The 23,125-nt window shown below is 35.9% G+C and overlaps 1 protein-coding gene across 5 annotated transcripts in view; it reads right to left on the bottom strand.

Moving 5' to 3' along the window:
- COL24A1 (collagen type XXIV alpha 1 chain) overlaps positions 1-23,125 on the bottom strand; it is a 403,184-nt gene that overhangs the window by 164,086 nt on the left and 215,973 nt on the right. For all 5 annotated transcript variants that reach the window (XM_058716744.1, XM_058716741.1, XM_058716742.1 and 2 more), the window contains 2 exons: positions 5,530-5,583; positions 796-849 (listed from right to left, as the gene is read on the bottom strand). In XM_058716744.1, the coding sequence (XP_058572727.1) occupies positions 796-849; positions 5,530-5,583 (108 nt within the window). The remainder of the gene's footprint in view (positions 1-795; positions 850-5,529; positions 5,584-23,125) is intronic.

Below are 23,125 nucleotides of genomic sequence, written 5' to 3'. Positions count from 1 at the left end.
TTCGACTTCAGCTCAGGTCATGACCTCACGGTTTGTGAGTTCAAGTGCCTTCTCTGGCTCTGGGCTGATAGCTCAGAGCCTGGAGCCAGCTTCAGATTCTGTGTCTCCGTCTATCTGCCCCTCCGCTGCTTGCTCTCTGTCTCTCGCATTGCCTCAGAAATAAATAAACATTAAAAAAAATATTTTTTAAAAAGAGTAGCTTGGGTAAAATAAATTTGTAAACAGTATTATGTGCCACCAGATCCATTATGATATATTTTGGGAAAGCAAGATTCTTTTATAAATTTTTTTTGTTCTAGTTCCTGTCATGTTTAGAAACTATTTAATAAACTAAAAAAAAAACAATCTATATATAACATCTGTCAGCTATTACTACCTTAAAGGTGCAAGAAAGTAAGATGAATTCAGATTCTGATCTTTTATATATCAAAGAATTACTTCAGGACCACAAACTCATAGACGAGTGGCAGTGATGATATGTGTCATATAAACTATAAGTAATGAAAGAAAAGTAGAATCCTAATTGAATTTTCTTTTTCATCCATTTCAGCTAATTTATGGCAGTTTAATTCTTCTCTTAAAGCGATAGACTCACTTGACCAAGCCATCTGATTTGCATGCTTGTTAGTGCCAATCAGCATTTGAAAGGTAAACTGTTTAAGTGAAAAGAAAATTCTAATGGAAATATACTATAAAATAGAAATTTTCACTTACTTAAATTCCATTCAAGGCAATCCCACCTCTGGAATTACTATGTTCTTTGGAAATATATATTTCAAATCACTAAGCTCTTACCATGACACCCTTTTCCCCCTGGGGACCTTGTGGACCTGGACTTCCACGTTCTCCCTTTTAAAACAAAGAAAAAAAAAAAAAACACTGAGGCAAGCTAACCAGTCATGATTGAGCTAAGTGAAATTGTCAGAATCATACCTTACATGTATATCTTACCTTAATTGCCAATACTTTTTAATTTACAAATTTTGCACTTTACCTTCAAGTTGCTAGACTTTTAATACAATAAAAATCCCCCTAAGGTATATTTCAAGGGATAAAATACTAAAAGTATTGTTGCTTTGTAAGGAGAAATGCTTACCATTTTAAGATATAAAATAGTAGTAAAAGTATCAAAAATATTGTCAAAATTAACTAATCTCTATAACCACTGAATAAAATTTTATTTCTGTTCTGTCAACCTACCTGAGCAATTAAGTATGATCAGGATAATCAAACATGCCATAGCAGATTAAAGTAATTAAACTGATTCACATTAAAATTCCCAAGATTGGCATAATCTTAGTGCAGAAGATTTGACTTTGCACAGAAGAAACTAACTCAGAATGAAAATATTACAAATATTTATTTTTTGAAATTAGCTCATTTTGTATTTGTCATATTATTATTGATTGTCAAAAATCAATAAATATATATTAAGCACTTTCAATGTACAAGAGTTGGAGAGATCTAACAGAAATTTGACTTAGAGTCTACTCTCAAGTATTTGGAGACGTGACATTAACAAAGGTGATCAATTAGAGGACAATTAAATTGTAAATTGTGTGGTGCTTATTCTAAGTCCAGGAAGAGAAGAAATCAGGAAGGATTAGAGGAATCTGGGAAGACTTTATAGAGGAGATAAGAATTTCAGTCCTATAGTTTGGCTTTGAATAAATAGAGGGAAGAGGAGAGGATATTCTAAAGCAACAAAATAGTGAGAATAGGAATTGGAACAGGTATGTAATATATGAGATGGGAGAGAGAAAGCTTTATATTGGAGAATATTAGAAAATTTGTTGGATGAACTGATTGAGCCAAGATTATGTAGTACCTTGACAGTAAAGTAGAGGAGTAAACAGGGTCAGGAATAGGGGGCCAATGATGGTTTTTAAAAATGTTTCATCATGCCCATCAAAATTAGTCCTCTTGTAGTACCTGCGATGGATTAGAGGATTTAAAGGGAAGGGCAGGGTAAATATGACAGGAGGTAAATTTAAGATAAAATGGTAAGAGTATGTCTGAGGGGATAGCTTTGGAATGACTGTTAGAAAAGAAAGCTTACATATATAAAAAAAAGAAAGCTTATATAGAAAAAACTCTAAGTCATGCTAAAAGATTAGGCATAGAGAATGAAGGAAAAGGGAAAGTAAATATGGATTTCACTCTTTTTATTCCAGAAGACTGGAAGAATTGAGATAGGTATAAGGCACACTAATAGAAATGAGATAATTGGGAAGAGGACAATTTGAATGTGGGGGGAAAATTGATACATTTTAGATATGTTGACTGTGACTTAATTTAAAAATTTCAGTACCAGAAGTCTTAGCCGTAGTAATCAGACAACAAAAGAAATAAAAGGCATCCAAATCTGCAAGGAAGAAGTCAAACTTTCCCTATTTTCAGACATGATACTCTTGTAGAAAACCCAAAAGACTCCACCAAAAAATCGCTAGAACTAATACATAAATTCAGCAAAGTCACAGGATATAAAATCAACATACAGAAATCTGTTGCATTTCCTGGGGCGTCTGGGTGTTTCACTCAGTTAAGTGTCTGCTTGATTTAGGCTCAGGTTTTGATTTTATGGTTGTTGAGATCGAGCCCCATGTCAGGCTCAGTGCTGACAACACAGAGCCTGCTTGGGATTCTCTTTCTCCCCCTCTCTCTGCCCCTCCCCAACTTGCATGCATGCATGTATTCTCTCTCTCAAAATAAATAAAAATAAAATTAAAAAAGAAATCTGTTGTATTTCTGTACACCTTAATAAAGCAGCAGAAAAAGAAATCAAGGAATTGATCCCATTTACAATTACACCAAAAAACAATAAGATACGTAGGAATAAACCTAACCAAAGAGGTAAAAGATAGTACTATGAAAACTATAGAACACTTATGAAAAAAAATGAAGATGACACAAAGATATGGAAAGACATTCCATGCTCATGGACTGGAAGAACAAACAATGTTAAAATGTCTACACTACCCAAAGCAATCTATACATTTAATGCAATCCTAATCAAAACACTAATAGCATTTTTCACAGAGCTAGAACAAACAATCTGAAAATTTGTATGGTACCACAAAAGACCTCAAATTGCTAAAGCAACCCTGAAAGAGAAAAGCAAAGCTGGAAGCATCACCATTCCAGACTTCGAGCTGTATTACAAAGCTGTAGTGATCAAGACAGTATGGTACTGTCACAAAAATAGACACATAGATCAATGGAACACAATAGAAAAGCCAGAAATGGACCCACAACTACATAAGTAACCAGTCTTTAACAAAGCAGGAATGAATATCCAATGGAAAAAAGTCTCTTCAACAAATGGTGTTGGGAAAACTGAACAGCAACATGCAGAAGAATAAAACTGGACCACTTTCTTACACCATACGCAAAAATAAATTCAAAATGGATGAAAGACCTAAATGTGAGACTGGAAACAATCAAAATCCTAGAGAAGAACACAGACAGAAACCTCTTTGACCTCAGCCACAGTGACTTCTTAGTAGACGTGTTGCTGGAGGCAAGGGAAACAAAAGCAAACATGAACTATTGGGACTTCATCAATATACAAAAGCTTCTGTACAGCAAGGGAAACAATCAACAAAACTAAAAGGCAGCCTACAGAATGGGAGAAGATATTTGCAACTGACATATCTGATAAAGGATTAGTTTCCAAAAATCTATAAAGAACTTATCAAACTTAATGCCCAAAAAACAAATAATCCAGTTAAGAAATGGGCAGAAGATAAGAATAGATATTTTTCCAAAGTAGATGTCCAGATGGCTAACAGACATATGAAAAGATGCTCAACAATCACTTATCATCAGGGAAATGCAAATCAAAACCACAATGAGATACCATCTCACATCTCTCGAATGGATAAAATTAACAAGAAACAAGAGATGTTGGTGAGGATGTAGAGAAAGGGGGACCCTCTTGCACAGCTGGTGGAATGCAAACTGGTGCAGCCACTCTGGAGAACAGCATGGAGGTTCCTTAAAAAACTAAAAATAGAACTACCTGAGGACTCAGCAATTGCATTATTAGGCATTTACCCAAAGGATATAAAGATACAGATTGGAAGGGATACATGCACATCGATGTTTACAGCAGCATTATCAACAATAGTCAAACTATGGAAAAAGCCTAAATGTCCATCCACCCAATGACTGACGAATAAAGAACATCAAAAAGAATGAAATCTTTCCATTTGCAGCAATGTGGATGGAACTAGAGTGTATTTTGCTAAGTGAAGTAAGTCAGAGAAAGAAAAATGCCATACGATTTCACTTACATGTGTAATTAAAGAAATAAAACTGATGAACATATGGGAAGGGAAAATAAAAGAGAGAGGGAAACAAACTATAAGAGACTCAACAATAGAGAACAAACTGAGGGTTGATGGACAGAGGTGGGTAGAAGATGAGCTAGATGGGTAATGGTTATTAAGGAGGGCACTTGTGAGGAGCATTAGGTGTTGTATGTGAGTGATGAATCACTGAATTCTATTCCTGAAACCAATACTGCACTGTATGTTAACTAACTAGAATTGAAATAAAAACTTGAAAAGAAAAAAAAAAAAAAAGGAAGGAGTAGCCACTGGTTTCAAATACTTCTACGAAAGGAAAGCTAAGGAACTGCTATTGTTTCTGTATCTATGATACTGTCTGCCTTAAATGTTGTGCCAGATAAACTACTTACTTACTTGTAAGCTAATATATAAGAAATATTCAGTGGATAGGGTGAAAATATACTCTTTGTTGAACCTAAAAAAATTCAGATGGAAATAACTGGAATATTATTTAATTTACTTCTAGTCCTGGTTCCACTTAATTGTTCACAAAGTAGCCTCATGTAGTAATTGCACTAGACCATCACGTTTACAAATTATATTCAGCAAGTTAGGTTTTAGTCAAAGAGTCAAAAAGTTTTTGGGTTATTATCTACTAGTCCATTATAAGATTCCATAAAAGAAATTTTAAATGCCCTTGGAGGTTTCAAGTAAAGAATTACTTTTTATTTAAAAAAAAAAAAAGGTTCCCTAAATTTGAAACTCAACATGGAAAATCACTCCCAAGTAATGATTTTAGGTAATCTTTAAGCAAATTACAATTTCCATTCCAATAGCCAGGAATATCCATGAATAAATGCATACTGCATTCCAAGTGAACAGCAAGAGATTGTGACTGAGACTTGGAGCAGGTAGTAATTATTTATTCTCTTTCAAAACGGCTTCCTTTAGGGGGCTTGCTCTGATAAAGTAGATTTAAATATGGTCTAATCATAAATCTAGACCATCAGTTTCATCTTTTCTCTTCGGAGCACAGTATCACAACCTAAAGAGTACTCTGCCCTTTAAAAATTAGAAACATATATGCTATGAGCTATATTCAATATACTTAAGATATTCAGGACAGGTGATGTATTTTAAGTTATGAGTGATTTCTAATTAATAACATAAAATACCAAATACCTCCTTTTAGTTTAGCCTGGCATTCTTACTACTTAAAAAAAATGAATGAAATTACCTTTTCACCAATGCTTCCAGTAACCCCAACTTCTCCAGGTAAACCGACAGGTCCCTTTTAGGAAAAAAATATAACAGAAAATACACATTTATTGCATTGCTATTACAGCATCTTGGTTTTAAATCACCTGTAATCAATATGTTTCCTTCTAACTTATCCTAAATTTTATATTAGAATGAAATTCTTCCTAGTATAGATGTCCAACCTATGACTTCACATCCAAAATTAATCTATTCACTCAATCAACAAATATATATGAATGTCTAAGGGGTGGCAGGCCTGTGCTGGGAGGCACTGTTTCAAATCCAAACACAATTCCTGCCCTTGTGGAGTTTATAATCCAGTGGATGTTATAAAAAGTCGCGGTTTTTCCAAGGCTTCTTGATGTGAGTATATCAGCTGAAGAAATCCTTTCTGTGACTTCTTTGAAAGCTTCTAATACCACGACATGCCCATTCATTAATTCACTGTCACTCAAGAAATATTTTGTGCCTGCTCTGTGCCAGGTACTACATTGCTTTGCTGAAATTTCATTAGCAGACCTAGGCCCTGCCCTCATAAGGCAAAAGAGTCTTATACAGAGACAAAAACAATTAAATTAAAAAATGAATAATTACAAATCATCATATTGGCTCATAAAGGAAACAACTATGATGCCCAGGCAGAGAGTGAAAGAGAAGACCTATGGAAAGATGGTCAGGGTAAACCTCAAGTTTGACATCTAATCTGAAAGCTGAAGAATAAGAAGAGGTCAGTAGGCAAGAGAAGACAGAGTAAACCGCTTGAGTGAAGAATGAATTAGTGTGCTGAAAGAGATGAAAGAAAGCAATCATAATACTGTTTCAGAGTGAACAAGGCTCCGTGTTCATCCACCTCGTCTTTATGGATTCTACTTCAAGCAGGATAGAAAACACAAAGAATAACAGGACAAGTTTTACAACAACAGCATAATCCTTCTCCTGTTTTCAGTTATGAAGTTATTTTCTACTATTATTTAAAGATGTATGAAGCATTTTCTTTTTCAATAGCTACCAAGCAAAGACCCTGCTTAAATAGATTATTGTACAATAATATGCATTAGTATATAGAAGGCACCTAAATCATGAAAAAACAATTTGATGTGTCGAAGCTAACTGAAATTAATACATGAGGCATAATTTTATCCACATATATTTGTATCATTATCCATATCAATCTCTTCTCTCTCTCTACCTACATAACTATCCACTTACCTGTGTATACCGACCTACCTACCTACCTACCTACCTGTCAATGTATCTGGTGATCAAGGATATACTAACATATGTTAAGCACTTTTTATGTGCCTGATTTAATCCTCACAACAATCATATTTGATAGTATTATCCTGATGCCCCTACAGAAAAGACAATGAGTTAAATAGCTTGCTGAGGTCAATGAGTTTAAATAGTAAAGATGAGTTTAAGTGGTTACTGAGCACTTGAAATGTAGCTGGTCAAAACTGACATGTGCTGTAAATGTAAAGATATCAGATTTTGAAGATTTACTACAAAAAGAAAGAAAAATTCAAATCATTGTTTAAGTTGGTTACATATTGAAATGATAATGCTTCAGAGATACCGGCTTAAATAAAATATTACTAAAATCAATTTCATCTGCTTCTTTTTATCTTTTTAAATATGGCTACTGAAAAATGTTAAGTGACATTTGTGACTGGCATATACCTATTGGACAGTACAGATCTACATTCTTAAACACTACACTAATATTAGCGGTTATATCCAGTTGGAAGTGATCTAATAATTTATTTCTATGGTTATTAATTTTAAGAGCATTGACACTTTCACTCTGAGATAATCAGAGATCAATGGGCAGTTAATCACATCTGAGCACAACAGTGAAATATAACTATTAGTGAGAGAGTAAACAAACTAGCAGAACCTGAACACAGACTAGTATTGATTCTGGGAAAAAAAAAACCTTTTCCTAACACACATATATATATAACCCAGGTGAGTGAATGGAGTAGGCCCATTTGACATATCCCAATATTGACTATGTATACCAGAAAGATATCACCTACAGAACTATTCTGGTTAGCTCACAGCACTTACTTATTAATTAACAGAAACTGAATTAGGTGCTAAGATTTAAAAATCCAGAGATTTTTTATAAAAAAGATTTTATATATAAAGATTTATAAGATTCCTAGTTTCAGATGACCTAGCTTGCTTGTAGGCAAGCATTCTCAAAGGCAAATACTAGACAGATCTAAGTAGCAGTTGCTACTTAGATGCTCTCTTTAGTTCACCACAGTCCATACCAATTGCTCTTATCTCTTATACCTGATGCATTTTACTTACTTATACTACCTGTCTGCTCCCAGTAGGGCATTTGAGTTTGTAACTCCTGATTTAAGTATTAGAAGTTGCAGTCCATCAAAAGGGCATACTTGGAAGAGATAGGTTCTCACTGGAAAATAGGCAGTTCACAGACTTACATCCTTGTCCACAGGGAATCTTTAATGAAACGTACATTAGGAGAACATAAATAATTTATTAAGACTTTGAGTCTTGACGTGCCTGGGTGGCTCACTCAGTTAAGCATCCAACTCTTGATCTCAACTCAGGTCATGATCTCGCATTTCGTGGCTCTGCGCTGTGTCAGGCTCTGTGCTGACAGTGTGGAGCCTGCTTGGGATTCTCTCTCCCTTTCTCTCTTCCCCTCCCCAGTTACCTTTCTCTCTCACTCTCTTCCAAAATAAATAAATAAACTTTTAAAAAATTTAAAAAAAAAACTCTGATTCTTCCCACTAGTTTTCTTTAGTTTTTTTTTTTAAATAAATGTTTATTTATTTTGAGAGTATGAGAGAGAGACAGAGAGAGAGAATGAGTAGGGTAGTGGCAGAGGGAGAAAGAGAGAGAGAATTTTTTTGATATAATTTATTGTCAAATTGTCTTACATACAACACCCAGTGTTCATCCCAACAGTGCCCTCCTCAATGTCCATCACCCATTTTTCCCTTTCCCCCACCCCGCATCATCCCTCAGTTTGTTCTCTGTATTTAAGAGTCTCTTATGGTTTGCCTCCCTCCCTCTCTGTTTGTAACTCTTCTTTTCCCCTTCCCTTCCCCCATGGTCTTCTGTTAAATTTCTCAAGATCCAAATATGAGTGAAAACATATGACATCTTTCTCTGACAGACTTATTTCACTTAGCATAATACCCTCCAGTTCTATCCACATTGCTGCAAATGGCATGATTTCATTCTTTCTCATTGGCAAGTAGCATTCCCTTATATATAAGCCACATCTTCTCTATCCATTCGTCAGCTGATGGATGCTTAGGCTCTTTCCATAATTTGGCTATTGTTGAAAGCACTGCTATAAACATTGGAGTACACGTGTCCCTATGCACCGGCACTCCTGTATTGCTTGGGTAAACTCCTAGTAGTGCTGTTGCTGGGTCACAGGGTAGTGCTATTTTGAATTTTTTGAGGAACCTCCACACAAAGACAGAGAATCTTAAGCAGGCTCCATGCTCCACACGGAGCCTGACTTGGGGCTCCATCTCACAACACTGAGATCACGGCCTGAGCCGAAATCAAGAATAGGATGCTTAACTGACTAAGCCACCCAGGATTCCCTCTTTAGTTTCTTGTATCTATTTTCAAGCTATACACTTCTGGAGAAAAAAAATTCTAAATTAGTGTTGTCGGAATGATGTACATTTTCCCAAAGATGAAATGTATAAAATTTCATTCTTATTTCATTAGTTATTTATTATCTACCAAATATAAGACACTATACTAGTCAATTTAGAAAGGGTTAATAACTAAAATACAAAGTATATAGTAAAAAATATTACAAGAAGATAAAGTATATAGAATTTCAGATAAAGTAGTAGTCAGCAAAGTGACTCCAAAGACTGGCTACCTCTTTTTGTAAATAAGTTTTACTGAAACACAGCAATGTCCATTATTAACCTATGTTCTATGGCCACATTTGCTCTGCGAAGGCAGAGTAGTTGTGACAGATACTGTATAGCCCACAGAGCCCAAATAATTTCTCTTGGATATTTAAGGGAACTACAAACAAGTAACTGAAGCCATAGCCTTCATTTATAAGAATTATCAGCAATTTATACCTTTTTGGCCAAGAATTTTCATTAAAAAGTTTCAAAACACTGATTCTACATCTTACACACATTAAAGAAAATGACAAAGCCTAGAACCAAAACACTCTGCGTGTCAAGAGCTGGACAACTCTATACAAACTGAAAACATTTCACTTCTTATAAAATAGGATACATAATAGTCTATTTAAAAATTTTGTTAGCTAAAGCGGAAATTCAAAAGGCCAAAAAGCCTTGTGTGCAATAAATCACTTGTTCGAACTGAAAATAAGTTATTATTTTTTTCCAAAAGTCAGTAGAAACTCTAAAATACACTAGTGCCATTTTTTAAAGTAACCACATCCTACTTGTTCACTAAAGACATATAAAATTAGAGTATTTCCTAGTTGAAACTAAAATGTTAAAAAAAATTTTGTACGAAGTTCTTAGACTTAATAATTGCGCCTTAACAGTGGTTTAGAACTTGTCTTCATTGTTTCAAATTTTCAATGTGGAAAGGATTGCATTTGCAAGATAAAAAAAAAATCTCAGCCCCAAAGCTCTTTAAATTCACTTGAAAATGTTATATATAAGACAAATTCTCTATGATATAGCTCTGTTTCATCTTAGAAACATATTAGCTTCAATGTTTGCATTGGTGTGTACTCTCTGTTTAAAAATAAAAATTTTAAAAGTCATTGTACCACAAAAAAGTAGTACTCAGTTGTACTATATGAAATTGCTGATATTTTATTTTTACCTTAAAAATTGGTAATCTTACATGATGCACTCTAGTACAAAATTTCCAGGGTAGGAGAAACTGAAGACTGGTCAGATATGAAAATGACAACTTTAAGCACTACATGGGAAAATGTACTTCTATATCTAATATTTATTTCTCCATTTTAAATTCTCATACCTTCACATATTTGTCCAAAACAATGAAAATACAGACTGTCGTCAGCCTGGACAGATATGGGGAATTTATAGAAAAGTGGAAATAAAGTGTGTGTAATCTATCTGGATAAGAAAGAGGAATTCCTTTTCAGATACGATGAATAGGAGATATATACTGGACATTCTGATAGGAATATTCACTGCACAATGAAGTATGTAAGTCTAGAGCTAAGGATCATTATTATTTTTATTTATTTATTTATTTATTATTATTATTTGTGAATAATCAGCAAATAGACAGTAAAGACCTGGAGAGTAGATAAGTCACCAAAGTGAGTACGTGGACTGAGAAAAGGAAAGGCCAAGAACAATAACATTTAGAAAACAGGATGAAAAACAGAAAACTTATGGAGTTGATTATACATGAAAGTATATGGTCAAAAGGAGGATATTGTCTATTTTTTTTCTCTATAATGTTTCTTCAGGACGTTTCATTTAGGAGTAATTTTATGACCTGAGAAACATGAATGAACCTTTTCTGTTTGTTTGGAAACACATCACTGTTCCTAAAAAACTAACTAACCTTTGGATCACTTCACCCCTATTTTCAAATGAAATCTATAAGCTAAGGAGATAGTTATTTGACACTGTGACTTGGAGTAAGCTACTTTAGCTCATTTGCCTCATCCTTTACCATTCAGGAAGCTGTCTGTAACCTCAGGTTCATTTGTCTGTGTGCTCTATACGTTCATTAGTCTGCATTGCTCTACAAGGCAAGGATAATGCCTTATCTAATACTGTGTCCCTTATACCTAGCACACTCCTTGGAATATAGAAGATAATTAATAAATATGTATTGAGTGAATGACTAAACAAATTAGATAGAGCAGTAGTGATGCAAATAGAGATGAGCTGCCCACACAGCCCTTTAAGAAGATCTTGCTGCTGTAATCAACTTCTTCAAAGTCTAGTCCTCAGCAGAGAGGCCTACATCCAAAGACTAAAGTGAGAGTATGAAGGCATGTCCATTTTTGCCTAATATGGGATTACTCTGATGGGCCATATATGCCCCAGAGCTCCCTAAAGGGTTGTTTGGACTCTTATTTCCTCCAGTGGAAGGACAGAGAAACTGAGTAAAAGCCTAGGATTTAACAGGATGATCAAACTCTAGGGAAAGTAAAATCTCTAACCAAGACAAGCCTATTAGAACAAGGTCAGGGCCTTGGCTGGGGAAAAAAAATGGGATCCTGACACTTGTCATAGGGACACCTGTATAGAGGTCCCTGAAGATTTTGAATCACCAGACTCCTTCGAACTCTATGAGCTTACAGAAGTGGCCTACTTCTTAATGCTAGTGGTCTCTCCTATGGAAAATGTGTACCCCAATTAGGCTTTGTCTATACATCCTCTTTTGGCCATTATGCCAATAACTAGGGGTAAATCACAGTATAATCCATCTGGAGCTTGCCATGTCTGATATAGGAGGAACAGACCATACGCCAAAGAAATGAAAGATCCAGCCAATGTATACTGGTAGGAGCTGGGAGAGTATGTGGGAACCCAATTTTAGAGGTACTTAATCAAGGGAGCCATGACATAATACAAAAAAGCATAAATATAACAAAAAATAGGTATGAAAGACTTTATTAGTTTGAGAGCACTCTTCAACGATATAGGATTTAATACCCTTGCACGTACCTCAAGAGATTGTAAAAAGTCCTGTAGTGGGTCTAAGCTTTGAGGTAAGCAGCTTTGCCACTTGGGCCATATGACTGGGCAGACCCTATGGTTTTAGAAACATTAGAGGTGGGAAAGGAAGCCATGTAGAGCTCACAGCAAGCTGTGATAGGAAGGACATAACAGGCTCCTTGGGTTTTGAGGCAAGGCCATGCCATTTGCAACAGAGAATTATTTGTGTTTTGAAAATCAAATTCTAGCGTGCTACTAGGCTGGGGTAGAGACTGAGCACCTAACCATGGGCCCAAATGACCATGCATCTGGATCTGTCTTAAGCTGTCGTATCAGACAGAAGATAAATGGTTCCAGTGCATTGTGGGATGGAACATGAGCACAACAGAGGTACAGGCAAACTGAATGAAGAAGTGGTCTAGATCCCCAAACTCCTTTTCAGCAGACACCTTTGGCTATCTAGGAGAACCCCTATGTCCAGCTGCTTGAGAAGGAAAAAGTCCAAACTTGGTTTATGGATGGGTAATCTTAATGCTATGGAATTAATGCTTGTGTCCCCTCAAAATTCATATGTTAAAGCTCCATTGGGATGGTATTTGGAGGTAGGGCTCTTGGGAGGTAATTAGGTGATGATAGTGGAGCTACTGGGATGGGATGAAAGTCCTTATAAGAAGAAGAGAACTAGCCCTTTTTCTCTATACCATGTGTGGACATACTGAAAAGACAGCCATCTGCAAACCAGGAAGAGGGCCTTTACCAATCACTGGATCTGGTCAGTGCCTTGATGTTGGACTTCCCAACCTCCAGAAGTGTGAGAAACACGTTTGTTGTTTAAGCCACCCAGACTGTGGTATTTCCTTATAGCAGTCTGAACTAAGATACTATGTAGTTGAGAACCAAAAACAGATAGAAGATGCACTATAGCTTCAGTTGAAAGTGTCTTAAAAGGCAATGACAATGGAATATTTGTAATGAGCAGAATTTCTGGGAGTGCCCCAGACCATCCACCTTGTGGGAAGGAGAAGTGGCTTCAGGTTAGAATATATACAGACTAGTGGGTATTTGTGAGTGACCCAGCTGGTGGGTTAGGCACTTGAAAGGAAGGAGACTAACACTGGGAATAAGATTTGAGAATGAGGTATTTAGATGGGCACATTAGACAAAATATTTGTATCAAATGTTAATGCCTACTAGAGAAGGTCAAACATGGAAGAATTACTGGAAGGATACAGAATGATTTGGAAAGTTGACATCAGCAAGTCTTGGTCATTAGTCATCACAGTGCTGGATAATGGGCATATGAATGAAATGGGCATGGTGGGAGAGATGGAAAGTGTATGCATGAGCCTGACATCATGGGTTCCCATTTAACAAGGCTAAATTAATTACTGCTGCCACTGAATAGTCGCACTGCAAACAACAAAGAACAACACTGTGTCTATGAAATGATGCCATTCTTTGAGGAGAACAATCAGCTACTTTGGGGGCAAGTTCACTCGGGAAAGGTCAACGATTTATTCTAACAGAAATGACATACTCTGGGAGTAGGTTGCTTTCCTACCCTCAGGCCTCAAGTAGCAGCGGTATCTGATATCTTACAAAATATCTGTCTTACAAGACCCCCGCCAAAATTGTGTCAGAGCACGACACCCACTTTACAGCAAAAAAGTTCTGACAGTGGGCCTATGTTCATGGGATTTAATAGTTATATCACATGACTACAAGAAGCTTCCAATCTGACAGAGCATTGGAATAGCCTGCTAAAGGAGCAGTTAAAGTGCCAACTAGGAGGTGACACCTTTTAATGATAAAGCATCACTCAAAGGATGAAAAAGTATATACACTGAATCAAAGACAGTTATGTGGTACTGGGTCTCAAACAGGAAATATTCATTGGTCTTGGAACCAAGGGGTGAAAGCAGAATTAATCCTACTTACTACCATGCCCAACATCTCTGCCTGTACTTTCCATCCCACAAAATGTAAGCTCTGCTGGAATAGAGGTCCTAGTGCCCAAAGAGGACATATTTTTATCAGATGATACAGTAAAACCTCCATTGAACTGCAAGGTTTGTCTGCCCCTTGAGCACTTCAAGTTCTCTGTATCTGAGCACCAGAAAGCAAGGAAAAGTCACCATTGTGGTATAGTTAATTTACCCTGATCATCAGAAAGAGGGGGAAGATTGATATCATTTGTGGTCCTAATACTAGATGCAGTAGGGGCTATAATTTGTACCTCTCACTCCTTTTCTAAGTTTTCCTTCAGGAAGATAACTCAGCAGAATCCTAGAGGAGCATCTACCTGAAAGGATATGAAATCAATCCAAGTAACACAAGGAGTGCACTGTGGTGAACACCAATATGGGCCACCCAGATACTCCATCAAGGAAGAAGGTACTGCTCAAGCTGTCATCAGCTTCAGAGGGCCTTCTTGACCACACACCCGTCCCATGGTGGCCCTTATACTATGAGTTAGAGTACTTGAGTTAGAGTACAAAAGCCCAGCCATTCAGCCCAACATGATAGGTTATGAAAGATCCAGAGTTTTCTGTAGGGATGGCTGAAATTTAAGTAGGACCCCATCAATTTGACTTCTCCATCTATTCAGTCTTACATCCTCTTCCTCTTTCCTCAAGTGTTACTAATAAATACCCTGCAGCAAAATGTCATTGCAGCAGTCTGCTTGTGGAATATCCGACTCGTGCTCACAGGTTTCCCTAAATATAAGTCTCAATCCACTGAGGGCCATGGAATTACTGCAAAGTATCAGTGAGTCCACACATAGGCACTGAAAGTATGCTAAATACATGACTATTGTTGGTCTATAATACTGACCTTTATTCATGAAAAGATTAGAAATAACTAAGAGTATGTCTGAATCAGTAAAGGCAGATTTCCTTTTTAAATCTTTCCTTTGACAAGATATGTGTTAGTAGTGTAGCTATAAGGTACACACCTTAAGCCTACTTTTATTGTTTCATAATTTTTTTAACTTTAAGTTTTAGTTAGTTAACATACAGTGCAATTCTGGTTTCAAGAGTAGAATTCAATGATTCGTCACTTACATACAATACCCAGTGTTCATCACAACAAGCATCCTCCTTAATAACCATCACCCATCTAGCCCATCTTCCTTCCACTCATTTCTCTCCCACATATGAGTGAAATTTTATGGTGTCTGTCTTTTTCTGACTGACTTATTTCCCTTAGCATAATACACTTTAGCTCTATTCACATCATTGCAAATGGGAAGATTTCATTCTTTTTTGATGGTCAAGTAATATTCCATTGTACATATATGCCACATCTTCTTTACTCATTCATCGGTCAATGGACATTTGGGTTCTCACCATAGTTTGGCTATTGTTGATAATGCTGCTATAAACATTGAGGTGCATGTACCCCTTCAAATCTCTATTTTTGTATTCTTTGGGTAAATACCTAATAGTGCAACTGCTGAGTCATTAGGTACTTTTATTTTAAGTTTTTTGAGGAAACTCCATACTGTTCTCCAGAGTGGCTGTACCGGTTTGCATTCCACAACTGTGCAAGAGGGCTTCCCCTTTCTCTACATTCTTGCCAACACCTGTTGTTTCTTGTGCTGTTAATTTTAGCCATTCTGACAGGTGTGAGGTGATATTTCATCATGGTTTTGATTTGTATTTCCCTGATGATGCGTGATGAGTGATGTTGAGCCTACTTTTAATGCTTGGGTAATGACTGTTATCATCCTTACGATAAACTGAATGCTTAATGTTGTTTAAATAAAAGGGAGGAAATTGTTCTTTACATATATATGGTTTCTGGGGATTGGCTTGCAAGTCCAAAGAATAAGAAAACAGTATTTGGAATGTATCCCATATGCAACTGAGGGAGACACTCTGAGACAGTAACTGGAGTGAGATGTTCATCCCTTTCCCTTTGTGCTGAGTGATAAATCTTGTCTTGATAGATAGGGGATGAAAGTTTTCAAGCTCACCAAAAACTGAGGACACTTTGCCAGCAAAAAATTTATAGCTTATTATAATTTGTTTTCCAGAGTATTTGACTCGCTTTACAAAACATTCTTTAAGCATATTTTTTTAAGTAAGGTACACTTATACCATATATATATATATATATATATATATATATATATATATATATGGAACACATGCAGACATAATCACTACATCAATATCTAGTGCCCAAGAATTCAAATAAACCAAATGAATAAACCATATAGCACAGCACTTATGCTAAATCATACCTGTTACTGAATACAGGAGATAGATAGCTCTCAATTTTTTTTGGAATGATGTACAAGTAAATAAAAAAAATGATTACTCATCTGTGTTATCTATTGTCTTTGAAGCTAAGACTGTGCCTAATTAGCTTTATTAATTTAAATTTTCTGAAAAGTGAAGATAAACTATCTATAAACACTGGTGACTTACTAAAGAAAAGCCAATTATACAGAAAGCCTGTATTCATTAACACTTTAAAAAGTATAGACATGCCCTAAAATAAATTCATTCATTCATATAGTCAACAAACATTATTTGAGAATATAATACATGCCTGACATTAATAAATAATGTGGAATATTTTATATAGTCAGTTAAATTTAGAATATAGACAAACATTTCATTGTTTTAGAGGCTCCTGATTGGACAATAGTTTATTGTGACATCAGTTCCTCCATTTCAGACTCTTGGCATTTGGATATACAGGTTTTCTAAAATATATAACTCAATGGTCTTCTCAGTATTCAAAAAGGGATTTCAGTCTCTGACATTTCCCTAACAACTACCTGATTCTTACTTCCTTGGATCATACATGGAGTCATGAAATAAAAGGTCAGAATGAAGTTCTGCCTCAGGATCGTCTGGCAATAATTAAAAGAACATGCCTGGAATGTCTCCTCAACAGATGCTTTTACTCACACTTATGTTATGAGAAGCTTGAGAATAGAAAGGCAAGTGATACTGTCCTCTCTGCACTAAACTGCCTGGCATCTGTTGTTTACATTATCTCACTCTTTTGAATGAGTCTCATGACAATAAATCAAAGGTGATAAAGTAAGTATCAACATAGGGCTAACACCTAGTCTTGGCTGAACTTCTTAAATTATTAATTAAAGATATAAGTTGGATGAGAAATGAGAGAAATTCTCCTGCTATGACACTTGTGATGCAAAACATTTGAACTGTAAGCTCTCCCTAAAACTCTAATAAACTAGCAAGATCATTCACAGAAAAGAGTATATGCTTATAATCACAGCACATTTTTCCCCACATATAAGGCATTGAATTAGTTCTGCATTCTTTCATGCAGATCTCATGTCTTGAGTTTTTTGTTTTTGTTTTTTGCATGGATTCTATATGAAAACAAAATTAAAGTCAGAAAATCTGTTGTTTGATGCCTCCCATCAAACCCTTCTTGCACCAAAATCTCTGTACCTAAAACTGAGGAAAATAACAGCATGGTATTTATAGATTACTAAAGATTTAAGTTCTAGTTTATTCATTCATGAAGCAAGTCATGGAACCAGTTTGGGTCTCATCTTCCCAATTCTAAAAAACAGAGGATAGACTAGATAATCCCTCTCATACATTCCAGTACTAAAATTCCATAATCTCTCTCAAAGCTTCCATCAATAAGATTCTATAAGGAAGATGAAAAGCACCCGGGCACTTAAAGATATTTGAAATCTTTTGAGCAGGTGATAAAGAGATCTATTTTTTAAAAATATTTACTTATGTGTGTGTGTGTGTGTGTGTGTGTGTGTGTGTGTGTGTGTGTGTGAGAGAGAGAGAGAGAGAGAGAGAGAGCAAGGGAGGGGCAGAGAGAGAGGGAGACACAGAATCCAAAGCAGGCTCCAGGCTCTGAGCTGTCAGCACAGAGCCTGATTCAGGGCTCAAACTCTTAAACTCTGTGAGACCCATGACCTGAATCGAAATCGGACTCAACCGACTGAGTCACCCAGGTGCCCCGAGATCTTTTTTTTTTTTTTTTTTTTTTTTTTAATTGGAGTACTTTTATTTCATAGGGAGAAAGGTGTATCTGGCATTCTGGATTTTTCAGCATCACTAAAGAAACTACTTACTGACAACATTCGACAGAAGGCAGATTTTATGAACTCTCATAGATCTTTATTGTTTTCTTTAAACTCATTATTACTTTAAAAAAAATGTCTAAACTTGTATAAGCTCTTTGAGAGTAGACTATGTTCTGTTCGTCTTGAGGAGCATTTCAGCTAATCTCATTGCCTAGCACCTTACTTGGCACAGTGCAGTTGCTCAGTAAATATCTATAGAATGAATGCATGGCATAAACTGGATATTTGATTACTTTTTAAAATTCAATTATAGCTAACATATAGTGTTATATTAGTTTCATGTGTACAATATGGTGATTCAATAATTCTATACATCACTCAGCGCTCATCATGACAAGTGTACTCTTGATTCTCTTCACCTATTTCACCCATCTGCCCACCCATCTCCCCTCTGGTAAACATCAATTTGCCCTCTATAGTTAAAAGTCTGTTTTCTAGTTTCTCCCTTTTGTTCTTTGTGTGTTTCTTAAATTCCACATATGAGTGAAATCATATGATATTTATCATTCTCTGACCTATTTCACTTACCATCGATGTTGCAAATGGCAAGATTTCATTCTTTTTTATGGCTGAATAATATTTCATTGTATGTCTACACACATATACTATGTGTGTAGATACACACACATATATATACCACCTCTTCTTTATTCATTTGTCTATTGATAGACATGTGGGAGGCTTCCATAATTTGGTTATTATAAATAATGCTGTAATAAACATAAAGTGTATATATCCTTTCAATTTAGTGTTTTTGTATTCTTTTTTTTTTTTAACGTTTATTTATTTTTGAGACAGAGAGAGACAGAGCATGAAGGGGGGAGGGGCAGAGAGAGAAGGAGACACAGAATCGGAAGCAGGCTCCAGGCTCTGAGCCATCAGCCCAGAGCCCGACGCGGGGCTCGAACTCACGGACCGTGAGATCATGACCTGAGCCAAAGTCGGATGCTTAACCGACTGAGCCACCCAGGCGCCCCAGTATTCTTTAGATAAATAACCAGTCATGTGATAACTGGATCATATGGTAATGCTATTTTTAACTTTTTTAGGAACCTCCAGTGGCTGCATCAGATTGCATTACTACCAACAGTGAAACAGGGTTCCTTTTTCTCCACATCCTCACCAACACTTGTTTTTTCTTGTGTTTTTAACTTTAGTTATTCTGACAGGTGTGAGGTGATATATTATTGTGGTTTTAATTTGAATTTCCTTGATTATGAATGATGTTGAGCGTTTTTTCATGTGTCTGTCCACCATATGTGTATTTTCTTTGGAGAAATATCTGTTCAGGTCTTCTGCCCATTTTTAAATTGGATTATTTGTTTTTTTGGTGTTGGGTTATATAAGTCCTTTATTTTCTGTACTAACACTTTACCAGATATGTCATTTGCAAATATATTCTCCCATTCTGTAGGTTGTCTTTTAATTTTGCTGATTATTTCTTTTGCCGTGCAGAAGGTTTTTATTTTGATGTACTGTCAATAGTTTATTTTTGCTTTTGTTTCCCTTGCTTCAGGAGACATATCTAGAAAGATATTGCTATGGCCAATTTCAGAGAAATTACTGCCTATGCTTTCTTCCAGGATTTTTATGGTTTCAGGTCAGGTCTCACATTTAGGTCATCAATCCATTTTAAATTTATTTTTATATATAGTGCAAGAAAAGTTGTCCAGTTTCATTTTCTGCAAGTAGCTGTCCAATTTTTAATTGACCATAAAATGGTGGGTTTATTTCTGGACTCAATTCTGTTCCATTAACCTATATGTCTGTTTTTGTGCCAGTACCATACTGCTTTGATTACTACAGCTTTGTAGCATACTAGAAGTCTAGAATTATGACACCTCCAGTTTTGTTCTTCTTTTCAGGGTTGCTTTGGCTATTTGAGGTCTTTTGTAGTTCTATACAAATTTTAGTCTTATTCATTCTAGTTCTGTGAAAAATGCTGTTGGTATTTTGATAGGGATTGCATTAAATCTGTAGGCTGCTTTGGGTAATACATACATTTTAATATTTGTCCTTCCAATCCATAAACATGGAATATTTTTCCACTTGTTTGTGTTGCCTTCAATTACTTTTATCAATGTTTTATAATTTTGACAGTACAAGTCTTCCAACTCATTGGTTAAAAACTTCTGGGGGCGCCTGGGTGGCTCAGTCGGTTAGGCGTCCGACTTCGGCTCAGGTCATGATGTCACAGCTCGGGAGTTCAAGCCCCGTGTTGGGCTCTGTGCTGACAGCTCAGAGCCTGGAGCCTGCTTCTCATCCTGTGTCTTCCTCTCTCTCTGCCACTCCCTTGCTTGTGCTATGTCTCTCTCTGTCTTTCAAAAATGAATAAATGTAAAAAAAAAAATTAAAAAAAAAACTTCTGTATTCCTAGGGATTTTATTATTTTTGGTGCAATTATAAATGAGATTGTTTTCTTAATTTCTCTTTCTTCTATATCATTACTAGTGCATAGAAGTGCAACAGATTTCTATACATTAAGTTTGTGTCCTGCAACTTTACTGAATTCCTTTGTCAGTTTTAGTAGTTTTTGGTGGAGTCTTTAGAGTTTTCTCTATGTAGCATTATATCATCTGTAGATAGTGAAAGTTTGACTTCTTCCTTAGTGATTTGGATACCTTTTATTTCTTTGTTATCTGATTGCTGTGGCTAGGACTTCCAAAACTATGTCAAATAAAAGTGGTGAAAGTGGACATCCTTGTCTTGTTCCTGACCTTAGAAAAAAGTTCTCAGTTTTTCCTCACTGAGTATGAGGTTTGCTGTGGGTTTTTCATATATGACCTTTATTATGTTGAGGTATGTTCCCTTTAAACCTACTTCATTGAGGTTTTTTTTTTTTCATGAATCGATGTTGTACTTTGTGAAATGTTTTTTTCTGCATCTATTGAAATAATCATATGGTTTCTATCCTTTCTCTTGAGATGATATATCGCAATAATTAATATGCAGATATTGAACGACCTTGCATCTCGGGAATAAATCCCACTTGATTGTGGTGATTTTTTCTTAAGTTCATTTACTTATTTTGAGAGAGAGAGAGAGAGAGAGAGGCAGAGAGAGGGAGAGACAGAATCCCAAGCAGGCTTCTCACTGTCAGCACAGAACCCAACACAGGGCTTGAATTCACGAACTGTGAGATAACACCCTGAGCCAAAACCAAAAGTAAGACACTCAACCAACTGAGCCACCCAGACATCTCAATTGTGGTAATTTTTTAAATGATTGTGGTAATTTTTAATTTAATGTGGTAATTTTTGGATTTGATTTGCTAATATTTTGTTGAGGATTTTTGCATCTATGTTCATCAGAGATATTGGCTTGTGATTCTCTCTCTTTTTTCTTTTTTTGTAGTGTCTTTATCTGGTTTTGGTATCAGGGTAATGCTGGTCTCATAGAATGAATTTGGAAGCTTTCCTTCTGTTTCTATTTTTTGGAAAAGTTTGAGAAGAACGGGCATTAACTCTTCTTTAAATGTTTGGTAGAATCTGCCTGCCAGGCCATTTGGTCCTGGACTTTTGTTTGGAGTTTTTGATTACTGATTCAATTTCATTGCTGGTAATCCATCTGTCCAAATTTACTATTTCTTCATGCTTCAGTTTTGGTAGGTTGTCCAATTTTGTTGGCTTATAATTTTCATAATATTCTGTTATAACGCTTTTCTGTGGTGTCAGTTGTTATTTCTTCTCTTTAATTTCTGATTTTGTTTATTTGACTCCAATTTTCTTTTTTTTTTTAAATAAGTCTAGCTAAAGGTTTATCAATTTTGTTGATCTTTTCAAAGAACAAGCTCCTGTTTTCATCGATCTATTCTATTGCTTTTTTAGTTTCTATATAATTTATTTCTGCTTTAATCTTTATTATTTCCTTCTTTGTACTGTTTTTGGATTTTGTTTGTTCTTTTTCTTCTAGCTACTTTAGGTTTAAGGTTAGTTGTTCATTTCAGATTTGCCTTGCTTATTTATGTAGGCCTCTATTGCTATAAACTTCCCTTTTGGAACACCATCTGGTGCATCTCAAAGATGTTAGACCATTCTCATTTTAATTTGTCTCCACATATTTTTTAAAATTTCCTCTTGATTAGTTGAAGACAATCCAGCTCAGCCACAACAGTAAGGCATACATAGGAGACACCTCTGAAGTGCCAGGTAGGTTCTGGTGAACAAGGAACATTGCACTGCAGGGCACTACAGGATCTCTTCCTCATAAGGATACTACTTTCAAGAACAGGAAACAGCTGGCTTTCCTAACACAGAAACAGACACAGAAAATTAGACAAAATGGGAAGACAGAGGAATATGTCCCAAATGAAAGAACAGGAGAAAATCACAGCAAGAGAGCTAAACAAAATAAGTAATAGGCCTGATAGAGAATTTAAAGTAATGGTCATAAAGATATTCATTGGACTTAAGAAAAGAGTAGAGGACCTCAGTGAGATCCTCAACAGACATAGAAAATATAAAAAAGAACCAACCAGACATTAACTCAATAACTGAAATTAAAAATATACTAGATGGAGGGGTGCCTGGGTGGCTCAGTCGGTTAAGCCTACGACTTCGGCTCAGGTCATGATCAAGTGGTTTGTGAGTTCGAGCCCCGTGGCGGGCTCTGTGCTGACAGCTCAGATCCTGGAGCCTGCTTCAGATTCTGTGTCTCCCTCTCTCTCTGCCCCTCCCCCACTCACACTCTGTCTCTCCCTCCTTCAAAAATAAATGAACATTAAAAAAATTAAAAAAAAATATACTAGATGGAATAAATAATAGACTAGAGGAATGGGACAGTGTAAGGGAAAGCAATCAAGCTGAATGTGAGGGAGAAAC

This window comes from Neofelis nebulosa, chromosome 2 (genome assembly GCF_028018385.1).
Source record: "Neofelis nebulosa isolate mNeoNeb1 chromosome 2, mNeoNeb1.pri, whole genome shotgun sequence".
Lineage (NCBI taxonomy): Eukaryota > Metazoa > Chordata > Mammalia > Carnivora > Felidae > Neofelis > Neofelis nebulosa.
This window is presented reverse-complemented; position numbering and strand designations above follow the sequence as displayed.